A 20,279-nucleotide genomic window follows, 5' to 3' on the forward strand; every position below is an offset into this window, starting at 1 on the left:
CTTAGAGTCAAGATGCTTGGATTTTTGTCTGAGTCACTAAGCATGAGACCTCAAACAAGTCACTTTGTTTTAGTTCCCTTCCATCTTGAATGTTCCAAGATGATTTGGGCCCAGTTTCACTTGGAAATGGGAATCCTGTAGTTTGTGCCATGCATTGTGTAAAGGGGGTTAAAATCTCAGCCTCCTTTTGGTATTAGGTAACCATGATAATGGAAGCAAGAGTTTGACTTTGAAAAATGACAAGATGTGCTGAAGGAAGGGGACAAATACCATCTGTCTTGTGATAGGCCCTGCTTAGCCAGTGGGCAGACAGCATCTTCTGATCTAATTAGGACAGACTGTCACAGATGTACTTTAAAACTGGGTCGTTATGTTGGCAGGGTATCAGTTTTTATGTATTTGATTTTACAGACCAAAGCACAGGGTAAAAATTTATCAGAGATACATAATTGGGTAAAGTTGCAAAAGTATACTCCATTTTCTGTATTGTACTGCAAATGCTGAGATGCTCTCAGACAGCAGCGAGATTTCGAAGGACAGCGAAGCATGTGATGATCGTCATTTTCTTACTCTGTCACAGCTGTATCACAGCCTTATCAGTTACTTCAGAGCTATAATTCATAACCTCTTCCTTTCTCCTCTCTTAGTCACCCCAGTCTACTGTGCTTACTTCCTCCCTGTCCCCCCACTCCTCCCCATCTCTTGTCGTTTAGGAAAGTATTTCCTGCATAAACATAGTCACAGCTGGTTAATGATGGGGACACATCCTGAGAAATGCATGGCTCACAGTGCCAGTTCCGTGTAGTGTCACTTAGCTTATTTGTACTAATCCAAGCTAAGCATCTCTAGAAGAAATAATCTTGGAAGTCTTATATGTGGTCCATCAGTGGCCCAATGAGTAACTTGATGTTTTGAGAAATTCAATTGATTATTTTTTTAAAGATCAGTATTTATCTTATCTGAAGATAGAATTCATTAATAATTAATTACCCAAAGCCAAATTTGGAGATAATTGGTTAAACAGAATAGTAATCCTATTTCTAATACCCTAGACTGCACAGTGCTTGGTATTTACGGCATGGTTACATAGTGGGTTTTTATGCTTTTGTGTCACAGCCTGTTGGGACATTTTGAGTGAAGCTGTAGCCAGTCTTCTCAATTAATGTATACATATAACTTTATGTAAAATTTTATTATACAGTTTTCAGTGAAGGATATTTGTTCTCATGGAAATAACCCAATATTCTTCATATTGCTTTTATAGCATTAAAGGAGAAAACCTGATTTTGGAATCATGAGCAGAGTTTTAAAAGTGCAATAGAACAGTTATATATATATATATATATATATATATACACACACACACACACACACACATTAGATGTATATTTGGCTCATAATGAGGTTAGATATTCTTTCTAGAAACCCTGCTAATTTATTTGTATATATGAACTGGTTATAGTATAAATGCATTGCTTATAGCAGGGCAAAAATTTGAGGGGAGCATCATTACTATTACCCCACATATGATGCACTCCACGTTCGTCTCGCGTGGCAGTCCCGCTGCAGACTTCCAGATTTACACACTGCACTCATTTGTAGTTAGGGCACAGTGGCCTGCTACTTACCAACCTTATTCTGCCCCTGCCTGATGACTGGTGCCCTCATCTGTTCCCCATAGGTGAGAAACCAAGCAGAATCAAATGTGTTTCAAGCTCTATTACATTTCACCTCACTAGGAAATTTACTTAAATTTGTTAAGGGAATGGACACTTTTAAGACAATTAGACAGATCCCTTGAGCTTTCAAAGTTACATGTACAAGCTGAGCGTTCCTTACTAAGAATGCCTGCAGTGAGGTGTGTTTTACATTTTGAATAACTTTGGAATAGTTTCATATATATAATGAGGTGCCATGGGAAAGGAGCCCAAGCCTAAACATAAAATTCGGTTGTTTTCCAGGCATACCTTCTATGCATACTCTAAAGACAGTTATATGTATCTAATTATTTTGTGCATGAAACATTTCCTTGGTGTGGAGTTTTCCATTTGGGGTTTGGTTCTTTGTAGTTTTAAACATTTAGGATTTCACATTTTTATATTTTAGACTTTCATAGTTCAGCTTACCTCTAATTGATCGTCAGAGTAACTTCTCTTTCGATGGGAGCCACCAGTGTACTTGGCATTTAGATAAGATGTGTAGATCACTTACCATTTAACTCTTGGAACAGGGCTGGGGCGGTGGCTCTGTAGAGTGCCTGTTCAGCAGGGGTGAGGCCAGGTTGGATCCCTAAACAAAGAAAATAATAAAAACAAATAAACAAAACAACAAAAACCAAGACAAGCACCAGCCTCTTGGAATAGCCTGTGTTATATCTGGTATCCCTGCAGTTTTGAAGAGGAGGAAAGTGGCACCATCTACAGCCAGTCTCTTGCCCATGGTCAAATATCTAGCATAAGGCAGGTCTGAGATTTGTCAGCCAACCAACTGACCTCTGAAGCTTTCCCTGTTATTTAGCTGGATTACCTTAGGCTCTACGTGGTTAAGGAATATTTCCTTGTTTTGTTAGTTGCATTTTAATATCCTTATTTCTAATATTGTGCCCAGAAAAAAAAATGCTTTTTATGAACAAAAGGAAATGGCTAAATAGTAATTTATTTTTTTTCATATGATATATCAATTGATTTTGCTTCTTTTTACTTCTCCTTAGACTATCTGTCAAAAAACACCTAAGGACTCTCCAAAGTATGAAGTCTGCAAAAGGGCCTTAAAGGAAGTAAGCAAGGTAACTGTGTTTCATGGTAACAGTAAACTGTGTAAAAAGCTGGGAAGAGTCTAGCAGGTCTGTGCTCGCTATATAAGACTGAGATATCTGCAGCCGTATTCAACATAAATTTTGTATGTTGTCTGCTTTCAGACAGGTTTATGTGCCCATACGTATCTCAATATTTGTTTGTTCTCTCACCCAACAAATGTTTATTGAGTATCAGCTACTATATGAGGAACAGTGCTGGCCTCTAAATATTTGCTGACAAGGCAGGTGTGGTTATTGTATTCATGGTATGTGCAAAATAAATAAAAAGGCATACATTAAATAGAATTACAGTGAAGAGTGATGAGCGATGTGGGAGGGGAATTCAGTGATGTTTTAACTGAGATCTGCAAGAATAGCTATGAACCACGGGATGAATAGAGTGCCTTGGGTGTGGAAAGATCCAAATACAAGTGTTGGAGAATTTGAAGAACTCATTGGTAGCTTTAGCCTCATTGTTTTACTCATCTTTAAAAGCCAGTTTGCAAAGTTTATGGTCATACTAAGTATTCATCAAAGGCCCATGATCCCACTTATTTGCACATAATCCAGTATTTTTAATTGAACAGATCTTCCTTTAGCTGGGTGTTGCTGAAGAATTACTATGGCTTCCCTCTTCCAACATCTCTTTGTGGTCCCATGGTTTACATGTGACACTGCTTAGATTTTTGCCTTTAGAGTTGGTAGTCTTCCTGCCTCCTGCTGCTCTGTTCTGGAAGAGAGAAGGAGCTGGAGCTTGCCCTGAGGTAGAGTTGGGGTTCTCATAGGTAAAGATGGGGCTAGGCTGAAGACAAGAGCAGGATAGAGACCTAAAATGTGTGATGAAACCTTGGTGGAGGGTACGAGCCACAAAGGAAACACATCTCTGAAAATCTTCCGAGTTCTTCCCCGACCCCCAACTGCGTCGGTCACTCCTGGTTGCACAATCCATATCTGGGCAGAGTGTTCCTCTTGGGTAGAACTGTGTGTTCTCTACCTAACAGAAATGGGTCCCGGGAACTTCTGGAGTGTAGATGATTCTTGGAGAGACCTGAAATTGAAAATGTGATTTCTTGGGGGAGAATGGGCCATATAAAGTAAAAAAGTGAGGCTTCTCTTCAGATTTAACTTTCCTCGTGTTGTGTTCCCAGTTGGTACGACTGTGCAATGAAGGAGCCCGGAAGATGGAGAGGACGGAGATGATGTACACAATTAATTCCCAGCTGGAGTTTAAAATTAAGGTAGCCTTCTGTTTGTGTTTATTTTATTACTGCTGCCTAAATCTTATCTAAATGGATAAAGTTGAGGCCAACAAAGTAAATTGGAATTAGCTTTTCAAAGAAAGATTATAAATTGAGAAGAGAAGCTGACAGAGGACTCCTCCAATGCCTAGGAGAGTCTCTAGGCTTCTCTCCCGGCCATGAAGGTATGACCTTCTCCAGGAAGCCACCAGAGAGTTAAAGTGACTGAAGGTGATAGTTGATAAAGGAGAGTAGTCTTCAAGCATTGTTGGTTCAGATCCAGGGCTGAAGTACAAAGCCTTGTGCTCCCGGCCCTTGCAGCTCCCAGGGACCTAACCTGACACTTGTGTTTTTCTGTAGCAATTCCTAAGCGCACTGGTCAGAGCTATCTTGAGCAATCTTTCTCTGTTGACCTCACAGGGCTGTTCCTGTTAGATAATTTTGTGGTTCAGATTTAAGGGGCTGGAAGCTCCATGGCCTCCCTTACAAGCCAGTTTGGAAAGCTTGTGTTTAGCCATCATCTTTCATCTTCCTTGCTGAATTCATAGCTAGCTGACGGACAACCTTCTTATAAAAGCCCCTTTTAAAGCTGGAAAACCATGAAATCCTTTCTTGCTTCTTCATTTCCTCCTTAATATCCTCAATTTCCTTTAGCTATTTTTAATCATTCTTCACTTAACAGGATGACATCTGCTGTGCCGTATTACTGTGCCTGTGTTCTACGTATCTAGGAACTTTTGCTTATTTTGTGGATATATGTTTTTAAATGAAGTTTTTGGCAATATGCATTTCTAGTAATGCATTTTTTTTGAAAAAGGGAAGAACTCTAAGGGGTACAAATTATTCTGTGGTTTTGAGAGCTTTCCAGTTGGTTTGAACAAAGCTGAATAAAGAAAAGGTAGTATGTAATTCCTTGGATGCAGCCTTTTCTGGAAGATTAGGAGGGTTCCTGAGAAGGACTCCATTTTCATAGCCAGACAGTGGCATGAGGTTTTCAAAGATGTATTTACACAGTGCAAGCTCCATAAACTTAAAAACAGGTCCTCTTGGGAATATGGCTCTTTAGATTTCTTCTTTTTTTCTTCAAAAGTCCTTTTGTAGTTCATAAAGGGAATATTGACTTTTAGACTTGTCCCCTGGTACCTGTAGATGTCAGTCGATTTCCATATTGTCTATGTTCTACTTTGAGATACTTATAACACCTGATAGATTTCATCACTAAGTTTTTCAATTTTAAGTGACTCCAGTTTTCTTTTATAGTTCAGAGTTAATAGAAAACTCATAATTTTGTTGCCCAATAACATATTTTTTGTGGCTTCAGTTTTGTATCGACAAGTGAATAAGTGTTTGATGTTGAAAAATAAATGGTATTTTGTCTTGGAGAATGTGCCACCTCCAGTTGCATTTTAACATTATTTGCCTGTAAAACAATGATGCTTATCAAAAGATTATAATGTCTTGTTGGCCTTCCCTTGGATGTGAGCACTGAGTTTTTCTTTCTTTCTAGCCCTTCCCCCTCGTCTCCTCATCACGGTGGTTGGTGAAAAGAGGGGAGCTGACAGCCTACGTGCAAGACACGGTGCTGTTCTCAAAGAGGATGTCCAAGCAGCAAGTCTACTTCTTCCTCTTCAATGACGTGCTCATTATCACTAAGAAGAAGAGGTGAGCAACCAACGAGTGTTGCTGGTTAGGGCACCATCCTTCTAAAGCCTGGGGGTTCCTGAGCGTTGAATCATAATCACAGCTGGCTTTCACTGTCTCTAAATGCAAGCCTAGTTAAGTCTGGATTATGAAGCTCGAGATCCCAGGCACCCTTGAGTGAGCTTTCACAGAGTCTAAACCAGCACTCTGAGCATCTGACACACCCACAACACTCCGGGCTCCCCCCACAGCTAGGGAGGCCGCACTGTATTCCAACAGCAGTTTTCAAACTTCTTCAGATACGGCTTTTGTACAAATCAAAACAGATGGTTAAGGAGATGCTAGGGGCAACTCCGGTACGCCTTGTGACTTAATGTAAAAGATGTCTGGAGTGGTTATGCACCTAGGTGTGCCCATAAACGGCCAGGTGTTGAGCATGCTCCCTCCGTGTGGGGAATGAGGCACCTCAGTGGATGGTAAAGTGTTTTTCTCCTTCTGCCTTTCTGCTTTGCATTTCCATTCTTCTTGAGATGACCAGGAGGAATACCATAAAGCCTTATCTTTACAGTTTTTGTTATCTCTAACTGTTCTTAGGACACACAGACACACACACACCTACAACACTCCTTACCTCTGCTTTTCTACAGCGAACATTCTCTATCACATGTATTACATGATGAGATTGCTCAGTACATATAGGGATACAAAGCAACTTCCTGTTGGTATAAGATAAATTTCACATCTTTGCTAGACTGTGGAGTGGAAATAAAAATGGGAAACTGTGGGCCATTTCCATGCATGAAGGGAAATGGATGAATTGATGTCATAGGATGGAATGAGTAGTTCAGAGGGTAAAATGTTAGCAGTAGAAATAGGGTTTATGAAAATCTTAAATAAATGTCCAAATTCATCCTGGGAGATTTATTCTAATACTAGTTCTGAGTTGCTGACTATGTAGACTGGTAAGTCAACCTAAAAACAAAACAGAGAATGAACTGCTTTTTAGTCAGATAGTGTTATGAATTGTTCAGTTGTGTACCTATGACAGGAGAACAGAAAGTTTGGTGGTCTACCCCGAAAGTAACTGGAGGAGGAAAGGGTTTATTTTATCTTACATTTCAACAGACTAGTTTATCTCGGAGAAAAGACAGGGCGGGAACCAGGAGGCAGGAACTGATGCAGAGGCCATGGAAGAGTACTGCTTACTGGCTAGTCCATGGCTTCCTTTTACCACCCAGCATCACTGTCCACTGTGGAAGGGACCCAGCATCAACCATTAATCAAGAAGGTGCTGCACAGATTTGCCTACAGGCCGGTGTGCTGGAGGCATTTGCTTAGTTGACGTTCCCTCTTCCCAAAGGTCTAGTGAGCAGGGCATCTTTTCCTGACTTTCATACCGGTGTTTTTCTTGGAGTTGTTGGGATCTTAGGCAGTTTCTCTACTTAACCCAGGCTAGCCTTAAGCTCACTATGTAGCCAGGCTAGCCTCTGTCAATCACTCCTGACTTGGCTTCTTCAATGCTGGGATCACACTGTGTGCCACCATGCTTGGCATTCAATATCGATTAAGTTTTAGGGAGCCCAACTATCTGTGCCGCTCTGGTGCCAGTGCTCTCGATTGCTAACATCTGACAGCTGACCCAAGGGTTTAACTCATCTTTTGAGTTGAATGACGGAATAAAAATCGACAGTGCCATGTCAGTTTTAAATATCAGGGGTATTTTTTTTTTTTTTTTTTTTTTACTATATTGACTGGCAACTTGATGAAAGTTATCATCTTTAGAGGTAGTTCCAAAACCAGGATAATACAGTTTTTAGTCTTGAAACTTGCACAGAATAGTCAATAAATACAGAATTAAGGCAAATGGCATCTCACTTAGCAGCTGATTTTTCTCTTCAGTAAGCTTTGCCATCATGTTTCATGTTGATCTGGCTCTGCCAAATTCATGTGCTCAAGCATTTTTGAAATTGTAATCTTAATGACAGGAAATATATATATATATATATATATATATATATATATATATATATTCCCAATAAAGAGGGCAACCTGAGAACCTAATTAACTGATATTTTCTTGCCCTGTCAATAGGTTCATCATCTCTCTAAGGTCCTCTCCAGTGACAAAATGTCATTAGAAATTCTGCGTGGTCATGACGGGAGTCTGTGAGAAAGAGGGCTGGTAAACAGGCTGGGTGTGAAATGTACAGTATGTACTGCTATATTTACACAGTAGCTTCAAGGAGGGAACTGCAGATGCTTTGCATGCCAAAGACAGCAGAGAACAAGAGATAACCACTTTGAGTCAGGCAGTAATTCAGACATGGCTAGGAGGGAGAGATAAGGCATCTTCATCTCCGCCAGCTCTCTGGGGCTCATCCACCCACTGACTGAAATTACAAGGCTTAGGCGGGGGTTTAGCTCCTGACTCTCCGCTAGTTTTCCGAATAGGCGGCTTCCTTTCTAGCTACTGAAGATAGCTCCACAGGAGGACCGTTTGTTATTCTCGCTCCTCCAATCCAGACTAGCAGGTGCTGTGTACCAGGCCCATTTCCTACTTTGCTGAGTGTGTGGCCCTTCAGCATACAGTGGGTGCTTGTAGAACAGTTTGCTGCAACCCATGGGCCAGTCTTCAAAGACAGTGCTTTTCCTTTTCTTTTCTTTTCTTTTCTTTTCTTTTCTTTTCTTTTCTTTTCTTTTCTTTTCTTCCTTTTCTTTCTTCTTTCTTTCTTTCTTTCTTTCTTTCTTTCTTTCTGTTTTTTTTCTTTTTACTTTTTTAGATTAGAAGATACTGTAAGAATTTTTATCTGGGATGCCTATTAGTCATTTTATTAATAGTTTATTCTGCCAAATTTCAAAGGGATCCATCTGATTTGACTACATTTGCTGAGAAAGTGAATCTCTGGTTTTTGAAGCTGTAACTGGAAGTTACCTGGGTCTCACGATATCTGGACCTCAGCGGTGTTGACATGTGCATCTCGTGTGGGGTACCTCTGTGATGGAGTGTTGAGCAAAATCTGTGGTGTCTACCCATTGTCTTGCTAACAGCACTCCTTCCCACTGTGAAAACAAAACCTTCTCCAGGTGCTGCCTAATGCCTCTCTGGGTGAGAGCCACTTCAGAACAACACCAGACCTTAAACCAGCTCTAATTTCCGAATAGCATTGGTGTGTGCATGGCTTGACACAGCAGTAATAGTACGATGGTATTATAAACATGATAGGTTACTAGGTAGTAGTGGATTAATATGTACTAACACATAGGAACTAATATGTGCCGATAATAACACACTAATAACACAGAAAACCCACAAACAGCCTTATGGAGTTAAGTATGATTGGTCCTATTTTTGAAATGCATAAACCAAATCTAAGACCTTAGTTGGTTAAGACTCTGAAAGTTTGGGAAATAGTAAATATAAGTTTCTTATCTTATATTTATTTAATGCCTTGTATATGCTTAGTTTTTCTACTAATTCTATGTGAATCTGAGAGCAGATGCTCTGTCCCTGAGCTGGTCTCCCATAACTGCGGTACCACAGTACGAGAAAGTGAGAGGCTTAGGAGTCCAGAGGCCCACCTGCCCCCCTCAAGCTCCCAATGACTCCAAGCATGCTTTCCAGGCTGCCTGTGTTTCCATGGGGCCTGCTTCTCGGCCATGTTCCTCTGTGTCTCTGGCTCCCCCACTTCTCTTCACTTAGTTGTTGGATGCAGAGCCTTCTTGATCCAGCATGCCTTGACTACATTCACAAAGGCTTTGTTTCTAAACAAGGCAACTTTCAAAGGGCCAGGAGTTTAGGACTCCATCACGCGTCTTTGCAGCATATAGTCCAACGCACTACCCTCCCTGGCCACTTACCATCACCTCACTTAAATACCGTTAAATGTGCAGTGAGGGGGTTGGAGAGATGGCTCAGTGGTTAAGAGCACTGGCTGCCCTTCCAGAGGTCCTGAGTTCAATTCCCAGCAACCACATGTGGCTCACAACCATCTGTAATGGAATCTGATTCCCTCTTCTGCTGTGCATGCAAACAGAGCACACACATATATATAAAATAAATAAATCTTTAAAAGAAATGTGCAGTGAGGTCCTACGGCAGTTCTGGGCCACATGTTGCATTAATTGGCCCCATTTTTTAATAGGCTTCAGAATGTTCTCATGGTCATGTGACTTGAACTTCTCTGGTGGTTTCACAGTTTACTGTCATATCTAGACCTTCTCTCTCCAATCTCTCCTCCTCCTGGGTCCACTCCTTTCTTTGTCAAAGGACCCTCTCTCTTCTAGGTACCATGGTAAGCCTCACAGATGACCTCACTGTCTGTGTTTGCTGAGCTCCCACATGCAGCTGGTCTGAAGCTCTCTAGCTTATGAAGTGCCTTCTCTTTCATCCGACCACCACCCTTATACCTTAATAAGATAGACCCAATGGCTTTCAGGCCTCTTCCCCTGCTGGCTCTTTACCTTTCACATTCAGAATACATTGTAAAAGATGAATCTATTTAGTTTACATCTACACAAAACCTACCATCTTATCTTACTTTTAGCACAAATGGTTTGCAAGGATCTCATCTCCTGGGACCTCCTCCTTTTTCCTTTGTACCCCTTTACTGTATTCCAGATACCAGGACCAGGACAGGTTTTACTCTCTCCTAGAATGCTTTCTCCTCACTTCAGGCCTTTTCTAGGCAATATTCTCATCTACTAGGTTTACATTAATCATTACCTCCATTGGAGTCTGTTTTCTGTCTCCCTGTGATCCAATGAGACTGGGCACTTTTTTTTTGCCATAACATTTAATGTCAACTATGAGCCTGTGTCTCATATTGACCTTCATGTCTTCAGTGTGTAGCCAGGCACTGTGATGTAAGAATGCTCATATAATGAGTATTAAGGATGAGCCAGTCAGACTGATGGTTATCTTAGTGAGTGTTCTATGGCTGTGAAGAGACACCGTGATCACAGAAACTTTAATAAAGGAAAACATTTAATTGGGGCTGGCTTACAGTTTCAGAGGTTTAGTCCATTGTCATGGTATTGTATAGGCCCACATGGTGCAGGGGAAGGAGCTGAGAGTTCTACATTCAGATCCGAAGGCAGCAGGTAGGGGTGGGGTGGGGGATTGGGATGGGAGAATATTGGACCTTGCTTGGATTTCTGAAATCCCAAAGCCCAACCCCAGCAGTACTTCTTCCAAGGAATCCACACTTCCTAATCCTTTGAAATAATGCCACTCCCTATGAGCCTATGGTGTCCATTTTCATTCAAACTACCACAGATGGCTATAGAAAAGCCCCATAGCTTGGATGCACTATTCATTCTGTCTCATGTCTGGAGCATCTCAGAATCTGGTTTAGTCTGACCTTGCCCTCCACTGTGGGTACAGGTTGTCTTCTGTCTTCCTCAAGGGAAAGTTAGTGGCCCTAGGGAGCTTGTTGGTGGTGCAATGATCCAGTTTATTTCTCCTTAGGGTCCATCTAAGGATATTGGTGCTGAATCACAGCCACGGTGTCCTCAGCAGTAGAGATGTGGCTGATGTGTGAATTTTTCTTTTTGTGTGTCTCTGTGAATCTTTCCTTGTGTGTTCTTGTCATTCAGTTTCGCTTTGGCCAAGACGTCAGGAAGGACATTTATGTCTTTCTTTGTTTTGGGCACTATCTTTATAAATAATAAACTTTCATTCTCTTTTCCTTTCCTTTCCTTTTTTTTTTCCTTTTCTCCCTCTTTTCCTTCCTTTCAATACGTATCTCCGGCTAGCCTCAAACTTGCCCCTGTAGCCATTGTGCTCCTGATCCCCCTGCCCCCACCTTCATAGTGCTGAGGTTACGGTGTGGACCACCATGGTTTTATATGGCTCTGGGTATAGAACTCAACCTTTTGTGCATGACAGGCAGGCATTCTGCCAACTCAGCCACATCCCCAGTTCCTAAATTAATACTATGATTACTTAACCCTGATAAGAACAAATCTTGGCCTTGTTAGTGATGTGGTTTCTGACATTTTCTGGAACATAACCCATATATTTCTGAAAATGCCACATAGCTTCAATTTACAAAACTTGAGATTATTTGTAAAACTAATCTACGGAAGCAATTTTTACTTGCTTTTTATTTTTATTATAGTATTGACTAATGTTTTAGGCTCCCAGTAAATGTGACCTCATATAAAATAGTTTAAGTACTAAAAATACTGAATTATCACCTCTTTTCACACTTTCTGTCCCAAAACAAATGAGAGAAATGAAGGCTTGGAAAATCTGGTGCGCCCTTTTCTTCACTGGGAAACTCATCATAGGGTCATTGACTAAGCTTACAACAGAATTCCAAAATAACAGTGGCTCAAACAATAGAGATGTTTGATTTTCACATGATATGTGGGGGATGGGGCTCCAGGCTCATTCATTAGCGAGAGCTCAGCTCCTTTCTATCCACAGCTAATCTGGAGTCCCGGCTCACTTTCTGCACCCATGCAAAGAGCCTCATTTCATGCTTGTTGATATCTGCTGCAGGAGGGTGTCCTTCAATGGCAGGAAGCTGTGTAGAAGCAGGCTGCCAAATCGCAGCTTTCCTTAAGTGGCTTTTCCTTTTGTATTGGCGGGGGAAACTCCCTCAGACAGTCTCCAGAAAGCAAGGTCATCGTCAGAGAGGAATAGAAGAGCTTTGCCTCTTTTGGTTCAGTCGTGTGATATCCTGAGCCAGGTCAGTGAAGCTAGAACTGGCTAGATATTAAACAGTGACAGTCCCACCCCAGAAACCCTTCTCAATAGACACCCTTTAATAAATGGTGAATGAGAGTGAATGCTTGGGAGAATGAGCAAAGTTCTATGAAAGTCCTTGCTTTTAGGATAGGTGAAGAAGAACAGTGACAGACTCACTTCCTTTTCCTGCTTTGGCCATGTACCCATGGCTCACTGAGTGTCTGCTTGGCAAGGCTTCTTTGTTCTCAGTAGCGCAGGCACACAGGTCAGACACTTAGGGCAGACAGGTAGATGGGCCTTGTTGGGATGTTAGGCATCATACCAAAAGCATGCCAAAATCTGCTTTGTCTTGATTTATTTTCCACTCATCTCTTTATTTTCTACCTTTCCACCATTGGGCATGTTGTTGTTTTCAGTTATGGCTTCTAGTTAGATCAGTGCTCACAGACAGGAGCATGTGCCATCGATTATGCGCAGCTAGCAATTCACTCTACTCTGGGTGTGTGTCCTGTAGTTGCCACAGTCACCTGCAAACATTGCCAGGTCACAGATCATGACACTGATGAAAATACATAAGACTGAGTCTCCCTTACTCAGAAATCTGAAATGCTACAGAAAATCCAAAAATGTATGTGAGCTGGCAAGCAGAAAATGCCACACCATGGAGCTTTGGTTCATTCACGGTGTTGTTAGAAGTATTGTTTCGATGAGAGCTTGCAGGAGGCAGTTCTCTACCACCATTTGGGTCCTGGGGTTTGAAATCAAGTTAACAGGTTTGGCAGCAAGTGCCTTTACACATCGAATCGTCTCGTCAGCCCAGGAGAAAAGCGTATATCTCTGGGTACTTAACATCCTGAAGAGATGAAACAGGGGCTGGAAAGAGGGCTCAGCCGTTAAAGGCTAGGCTCACAACCAAAACTATAAGAGATGAAACAGGTTCTCGGGAGTGGAAATGATCAAAATACACTGGTACAATTCTTAAGGAATAAATTAAAAATACAAACTATGAAGGGAAAGGGTTACCTCCAGCTACGTGTTAAGGTATATATGAAACATTAGTAAATTTTGGTTCACAATTTAGTACCACCGCCCAAATAGCTCATTCAGCATATGAAAATACTCTCATCTGAGCGTGCTGTTTGAACCCAGTGTGCTCAACCTATGTGTTTTTAAGGGTTTTCATCAGATCCCTGCTTGCCTGAGTCTCTAATTCCAAAGGCTCAATTTGTCCTCATTATTTCATGGTTTCATTTTTCTAATAACTTTTCCCACATTCTCCACTGTACTAGGAAAAATAGAGTAGACATCTTTTAAAATTTTTAATTTTTTTGAGAATTTTATACTGAGTACTGTATTTATATAATTTATACACATCTCTCTTTCCTGTTCAACTCTTTCCATACCTTCCCCCACTCTCAAATTCATGACCCCTTTCTCTTTATTATCGCTATAAACACAGATAATATTGCAAACAACTTGAATTACAAACAAATTGAATTAGTGTTACTTAAAAGAAGGAAAATCCCAACTATTCTATTTTACCAATAAAGACTCAGGATCCAGATCCAGGGTTGCAAACCTGCTAGTTCAGAGGGGCAGAGAAAGTAACCAGCTGAGTGACCTTCCTTCTCAGCTCAGGTCTGGGTGGAAAAAACCCAAAAGGTTAGCTAGCTCAGCATACAGCCCAGGAGCAAAAGGCCAAAAAAACCCAAGGCCAAAGGCTTGCTAGCTCAAAGCCCGAAAGGCCAGAGAGCTGAGGAGCTGAAGCCTAAGGCAAAGCCAGAGCTTGAGCTAATTGCCCTTTCTTTTTCTCCATGCTGTCTTAAATACCTCTCAACTCAAAGTCCCTCCTACTCTTTAATCCCTGTCAGCTGGTTTCCTGCTCCTTCTTTTGATCTAGGGTTAACTTTATTAAATCCTGTGTACAGAAAGATCTTGGTTTAAAGGTGTGTGCTAGGGGCTGGGTGAACCACACCACACCAGTTTACAATAAACAAAGTTCTTGGATTAAAGGTGTGCAATAGGGCTCAACCACACCAAAGATACAAATTTTACAGTTCGAATTTTTGGGGTTCACCGGGGGATCAAATATCCTGCAACAGTTTAGGGCTGACTGCTTGGGATCAGATAGCCTATTAGGAGACTCCTAACTGGAGAATACTGATTCTCCGTCCATTAGCAGTCACTGCCTATAGTGTGTCATCTAGGACTGGTGCCTTGTGAAATTTCCCCCATCCACACTGGTATGTTGGCTGATGTTGTCATCATGAAGTCTTGTGTAGGCAACCATGTTGTTGAAGTTTCCTGGGAGCTGCTTCCCTGCTCATATCTAGAAGATACAATCTTGCAGCGGGAATTTGTGTCCTCTGGTGCTGACAGTCTTGCTGCCCGCCTTTTGTAATGGTCTTTTAAGTGCAGGGGTTGCCTTTGTACATGTGTCAATTGTGGTCATTTGTAGCTCTATTTCTTCAAGTCCTGTGTGTGCAAAGTGTGTAGTGTCTTCAACAATGGAGTTTGACCTTTAAGTTCTGCGAGGTAACCAAGGCAACAACAATAGTCTGTATTCTCTGGGGAGTCTCTTGGAGAACCCCAGATAACAGCTGGAAGGGAAGCTTTTATTGCTTATCCCTCCAGGTTGTTCTTGCTTATCGGTTGCTTTTAAGGGGAACATGACCCCATATGGCAGAACTCCATTCAAAACACACACACACACACACACACACACACACACACGTGCATGCACGCACACACATGCAAACATACATTATATATGCATATCTAAGTAAGCTTATAAAATGTTTCCCTATGTCTTTAAAACATCCTTAGTGTTATCCTTTCTTCCTCCATCCCCTTTGCATTACACTTTCTCTTTCCTCTCTAATTAAAGGCCCAACCCATTTTTACTTCCTTCTCCCCTTCCATGGCATCCTACTACCACTTTCTCTAAAGCTTCTTCTTTCCCCTCATGATTTCTTTCTACTTCCTGGGCTTCTACGGTTACTCCAAGTTATACACATCTAAAGATTCAGAGCTAGGATTCACAAGTAAGAGAGAACATTGATCATTCATCTTTCTGGGTATAGGTTACCTCACTCAGTACATTTTCAAGTTCTACCCATTTACCTGCAAAATTTTCTTTACAGATGGATAGTATTCCATAGCGTGTATGTACCACATTTTCACTATCCATTCATTTACTGAGGGACATTGAGGTTGTTTTCATTTTCTAGCTACTATCAATAAAGTGATACTGTGAATGGCTGAGCAAGTATTTCCATAGTAGAATATTGAGTCTTTTAGACATATGCCAAACAGTGTATATCTGGGCCATGTGGCAGAGCTACTTGTAGCTTTTTGGGAATTTTCCACACTGAGTTCAGAGTGACTGTATTGATTTGCAATCCTACCAATAGTGAATGAGGATTTCCTTTCCTCACATCCTTACCAGCATTTGTTTTTAGTTTTACTTGATCTCAGCCATTATGTCCAGGATAAGGTGATATTTCAAAGTAGTTTTTACTTTTGCATTTCCCTAGTTACTGAAACTGCTGAACACTTAAAACATTTCTTAGTCTCTTTTGTCTCTTCATTTGAGAGCTACATGTTTAGATCTCTAGCCCACTTTTTAAATTAGGTCATTTGTTTTGAGATATTTGTTTTGATTATTAATCTTCTGTCTGATATATAGCTGAAAAAGGTTCTGTCCCCTCTCTAGGCTTCCTCTTCCTGATAAAAGTTATACTTTTTATTTTTGTGCTTGTTTCAACATTGTAAAACTGGAACTGGGACCGAATCCTGTCTGCAGGTTTCCCCTGTACATCCCATTCCTGAGCTGGCAGTGTGAGGGGTTTCTCCTTCACTGTGCCTTCCTTTAAAGCTGTGGTTCCTCTTCCTGTTACCTGTTCCTTAAATCCCGGGCTCTAAAACATAACTCAGCTCTGGGGCAAGCCCATGGGGTTTAGAAGATGGATTGGCTGTCATGGAGCCACCAGATCACCATCCTGAAGTCAGCAGCTTACACCAGAACTTGGTTCTCTTACCAGTTTTGACTGCCCAGTGTCTTCAGGCAGTGTAGTTTCCTTGGTGTCCTGGCCTGGTTCCATCCTGTCAAAAGTTTTTCCATGATAGGGTTCTTTCCTATTATAGAAAACTGAAGCCACCTGATGTAAGTTGTCTTTCTTCACAGAATAAATTTCTTGGGAAATCAACCTTAAAGAATTCTGATTCAAATCACTTCTCTTCCAGCTCCACTAAGCCTGTAGATCATTGTAGCATTTGCTTCTAAATTTACGACAGTGAGATGGGAGAGAAATGAAAGAATGATTTTTATCTTTGTTCTATTTCTCCTCAGTGCCCCACATTCTTTATTACACTGATATCACAAAGTATTTTCTTCTGCATCCCTAAAGGGAATTAACATTGCTCCTCCACATTCAGAGCACCATTGGCTAGTACCACAGTACTAATGCCTGGGGTCAGAAAGAGTTAGATTCAGTTCCTGGCCATGTGACCTTGCAAGAGGCCATTTCAGCCTCTCAGTATCTCAGTGACCCTATCTGTGAAGTAGGAGGAATAATGTCCTCTAGATGATGGAGGGTATGCAACTTCAGGAAGATAATGCATGTAGAGTCTTAGCACCTTCAGTAATCCCTAAGAAGTAACTGATACATTCAATATTAACTTCAGGAATGGGTGTATCTCTCTAAAATTTCTTGCCACAAATTAAATTATCCCTTTTTAATTTTTATTTTATTATTAAATTGGAGTGATTTAGGAATTAATGTCTGTCTTTCCCCATCACCCACCATAGCCATCAAGGGAGGGAATGGCTAGTGAGAGAAGCTCATTTCTTCACAAAGAACTGTGAATGGTGAGTTCTTTTGTGTTGGAGGGAGATTTCTCTAGTACCATGCCTTCCTGTGGACTCATATTGTAGTCAGCCCCCATGTCCATGATTTCAGCCTGAGGTGGAAGGAAAATAAGGGCCGGAGTTGCTGTGCTGCACTTTCACAGACATTTTCATATTATCACTCTTTAGATGGTATAGCATAGCAATTATTTTCCTAGCGTGCTAGTTATTATAGGTAATGCAAAGCATATTTAAAAACATGATATGTGAAGGTTATAGGCAAATATACAGCTTTGTAGGAGGGACATAACATAGATTTTTCACATCTTTGAAGTTTCCTAGAACCAGGCCCCTCCTGATGGTCGAGGACAACCTGACTGTGCATTTTTCATTTTCATTGGTGTAAACGAATGGCGGTAAGACTAACCTGGAATGTAGGGTTGATTCCTGTGTCTGTAGTGACCTTGTTACCCATGTAAGCTGCTGTCTACTTGTTCTCTGATCATGCTACATGCTGGTCACTCCAGCTAGAATGCTCTAGCCAGGAGCTTGCAGCCTCTTAGAGTTTCTCGACTCCTCTTCCTCAAGGACGCTAGGTACCACAGGTGTTGGGCTGTGGGGTCTGACGGTCCTGACGTCTCTGGCATTAATCACAACAGATGCTTCTCCTACCACTGAATGATATCCTCACTGCTACTCTTTGTTAGTCTACAGACAATGGACAGGAAGTGTGTGGCATGTTTGTTAGTCTTGAGAGCTATTTTGAGGAATTAAATCAGTAAGGTGATTTGGAAAAAGTTTCATATAAATATTGCTCCTTTGCTAGTCAGAGCTCTTGGCAAACCATGAGTCTTTTGATGTTCATATTTAATTCAAATCCTGCTTAGTCTACTTGTCCATTTGCAGGCCATATGTAATTATGAGGCCTCTGAAAAAATTCTCAGGCAATTTAAATGGACAGTACTCAATTAGGAAAACAAACAAACAAACAAACAAAAAAACCAATGGCTAACATTTGGTATGATTCAGGATTGAGTACAGGGATTATACACAACAAGAAGATACACGTATTATCACTCTTAATCCCCATGACAACCTGGTACTTGGTACCATCATTGAACAGATGAAAGCACTGAGGCATGGGAAGGATTGGAACCCTGCTGAGGCTCACAAAGCAGGTGTGGGATGGGCTAATGCTGAGCAGGCCTTTGGAGCCAGCTGAAATCCATTACTTCTGAAACCCCCATGAAACCTACTTCTTAGGATTGTCCTAAGCCAGGCTTTACACACATGAAATCAGTCTCAAACAGGTAGATCAGTTTTGGTCTTTTTTTTTTTTTAATTCCTTAACTTGAAATAAATTCCAGTGTTGTTCAATGTTCTCTGTCTCAGCACTGTTTGACTGGAGTATTTTAATGCCAGTTAGGCACAAAGACAAGTGTAGGGATTTTGAAATCAAGCTTTTGAATGAGCAAGGGAAACAAGTTGAAATCTGCAAAAGAGCTCCTGTGCGTACCCTGGAGGAAAACACAAGGAATCTCTCTTCATTTTTTTTTTGCAACCCTGCATGCTCTTGGCCTCAGGACTCCTGGGAGCGAAGCAGAACCGTGACATCCCTGTGAGAAAAGCAAGTGGCTGTGGAGAAATGGCTCTGAAGAAGGATGCCTGGGAAATGTCCAGGAAGGGAGTAGGAGGGGAGAGCATTTCAGAATGCCACAGGTGCACGCCACCGTTGACCTCTGTGCCAATATCCAGAAGAATAATGGCAAAGCCCAGATCACTGGATTTCATGGGCTGTTGGGCCATAGCAACCTTAGGGAGCTGTTTCATTTCTCTGGCTTGTGAGTGCTGGCCTGAGGAATCACAGGCAACTGCTGGCTCAAGAGAGACTTTTGTCTTTGTACTGGTGTGTTCTTTGTTTGTTTTTTAGGACAGAGGTTGTATGAATGTTTTAAACAAAACCTATGGGATAGGCACATTGAATAGGTTAAAAAAAACCTATGCCACTACCCTGAGGATGTGTGCTGGGAGTCGTTGTGCCGTTTTGAATTGCTCTCTGTAACACTCCTTTCTTTTAATTTAAGTTTTTATAAAAGGAAGAACTGAGACTTTTTCTTAGGTTTCCATCAGTTGTACTTGGTCCATGTAAGAGAGGTAAGCAAGTGATCTCCGGAAAGGAGTAGGGAAGCTGCCTTTTGCAGTCTAACCTTTGGCTTTCCCTTCTTTTCTTCACCCCATGGATCCATTTTGGTCAAGCATCCTTTCCTGATTTCTGGACAGCAAGAGTAGATATCTAGGATGATCACTAATATATGGCTCAAGGTGAGACTCTTTCACAGGCAGTACATATTTAAAAGCCCCTGTCTCACCACAAGGCAGGCCTGACTTGTCATCCACCATCTGCCCCATTATGACTTTAATAGACATGGGCATACCCAATCTAAGGATTTAATTTGCCTTAAGGAATGAGATTGGAATGCAACATTTTAAGCAATGTCAGATGTTTCTCCAAATCTCCCAAAATTATTTTTTCATTATCAGTTCCTCACATTTGAAAAACCACCTATACCATATGTTAAGTTCCTAAATATGTTTAAATTGGTTTACGAACTCATCAGTCTATTTCACTAGTCTGTCAAATCATGGCCAGGCCTAGTCCTTGAATTACTATAGATTTACAAATGTCTTATTATATCCATGGGCCCAATTCATTTTCTCCTTGTTCTGTATAGTCTTTCTAGTTGTTTCTGCATGTTTCTTTTTCCACATGATTTAACATAACTCAGCTATAGCCCCTTTTCCTCAGCTTTCTTCTACAAAATTTGGATTTTGATTATTTGGCTTAAAATTATAAGTTACATTAGAAATAACAGATACTTTATTATATTGAGGATGTCTTCATGTAAAAAATCTTGATAAGCTTTATTCTAAATATTTTCAGAGATATTTCTGATGTTATAAATGAGATAGATTCATCAATTATATTTTTGTCTTAAAGTTTTTATTACATTTTTTTCTGTGTGTGTGTGTGTGTGTGTGTGTGTGTGTGTGTGTGTGTGTGTGT

At 41.0% G+C, this 20,279-nt stretch overlaps 1 protein-coding gene across 1 annotated transcript in view; it reads left to right on the forward strand.

The window, feature by feature from the left end:
• Arhgef26 (Rho guanine nucleotide exchange factor 26) overlaps window positions 1–20,279 on the forward strand; it is a 98,626-nt gene that overhangs the window by 60,696 nt on the left and 17,651 nt on the right. Inside the window, exons 8-10 of the mRNA XM_055596871.1 lie at window positions 2,711–2,785; window positions 3,943–4,032; window positions 5,540–5,694. Coding sequence (XP_055452846.1) covers window positions 2,711–2,785; window positions 3,943–4,032; window positions 5,540–5,694 — 320 coding nt within the window. The remainder of the gene's footprint in view (window positions 1–2,710; window positions 2,786–3,942; window positions 4,033–5,539; window positions 5,695–20,279) is intronic.

This window comes from Psammomys obesus, unplaced genomic scaffold (genome assembly GCF_907164565.1).
Source record: "Psammomys obesus unplaced genomic scaffold, mPsaObe1.curated_primary_1811, whole genome shotgun sequence".
Taxonomy (NCBI): Eukaryota; Metazoa; Chordata; class Mammalia; order Rodentia; family Muridae; genus Psammomys; species Psammomys obesus.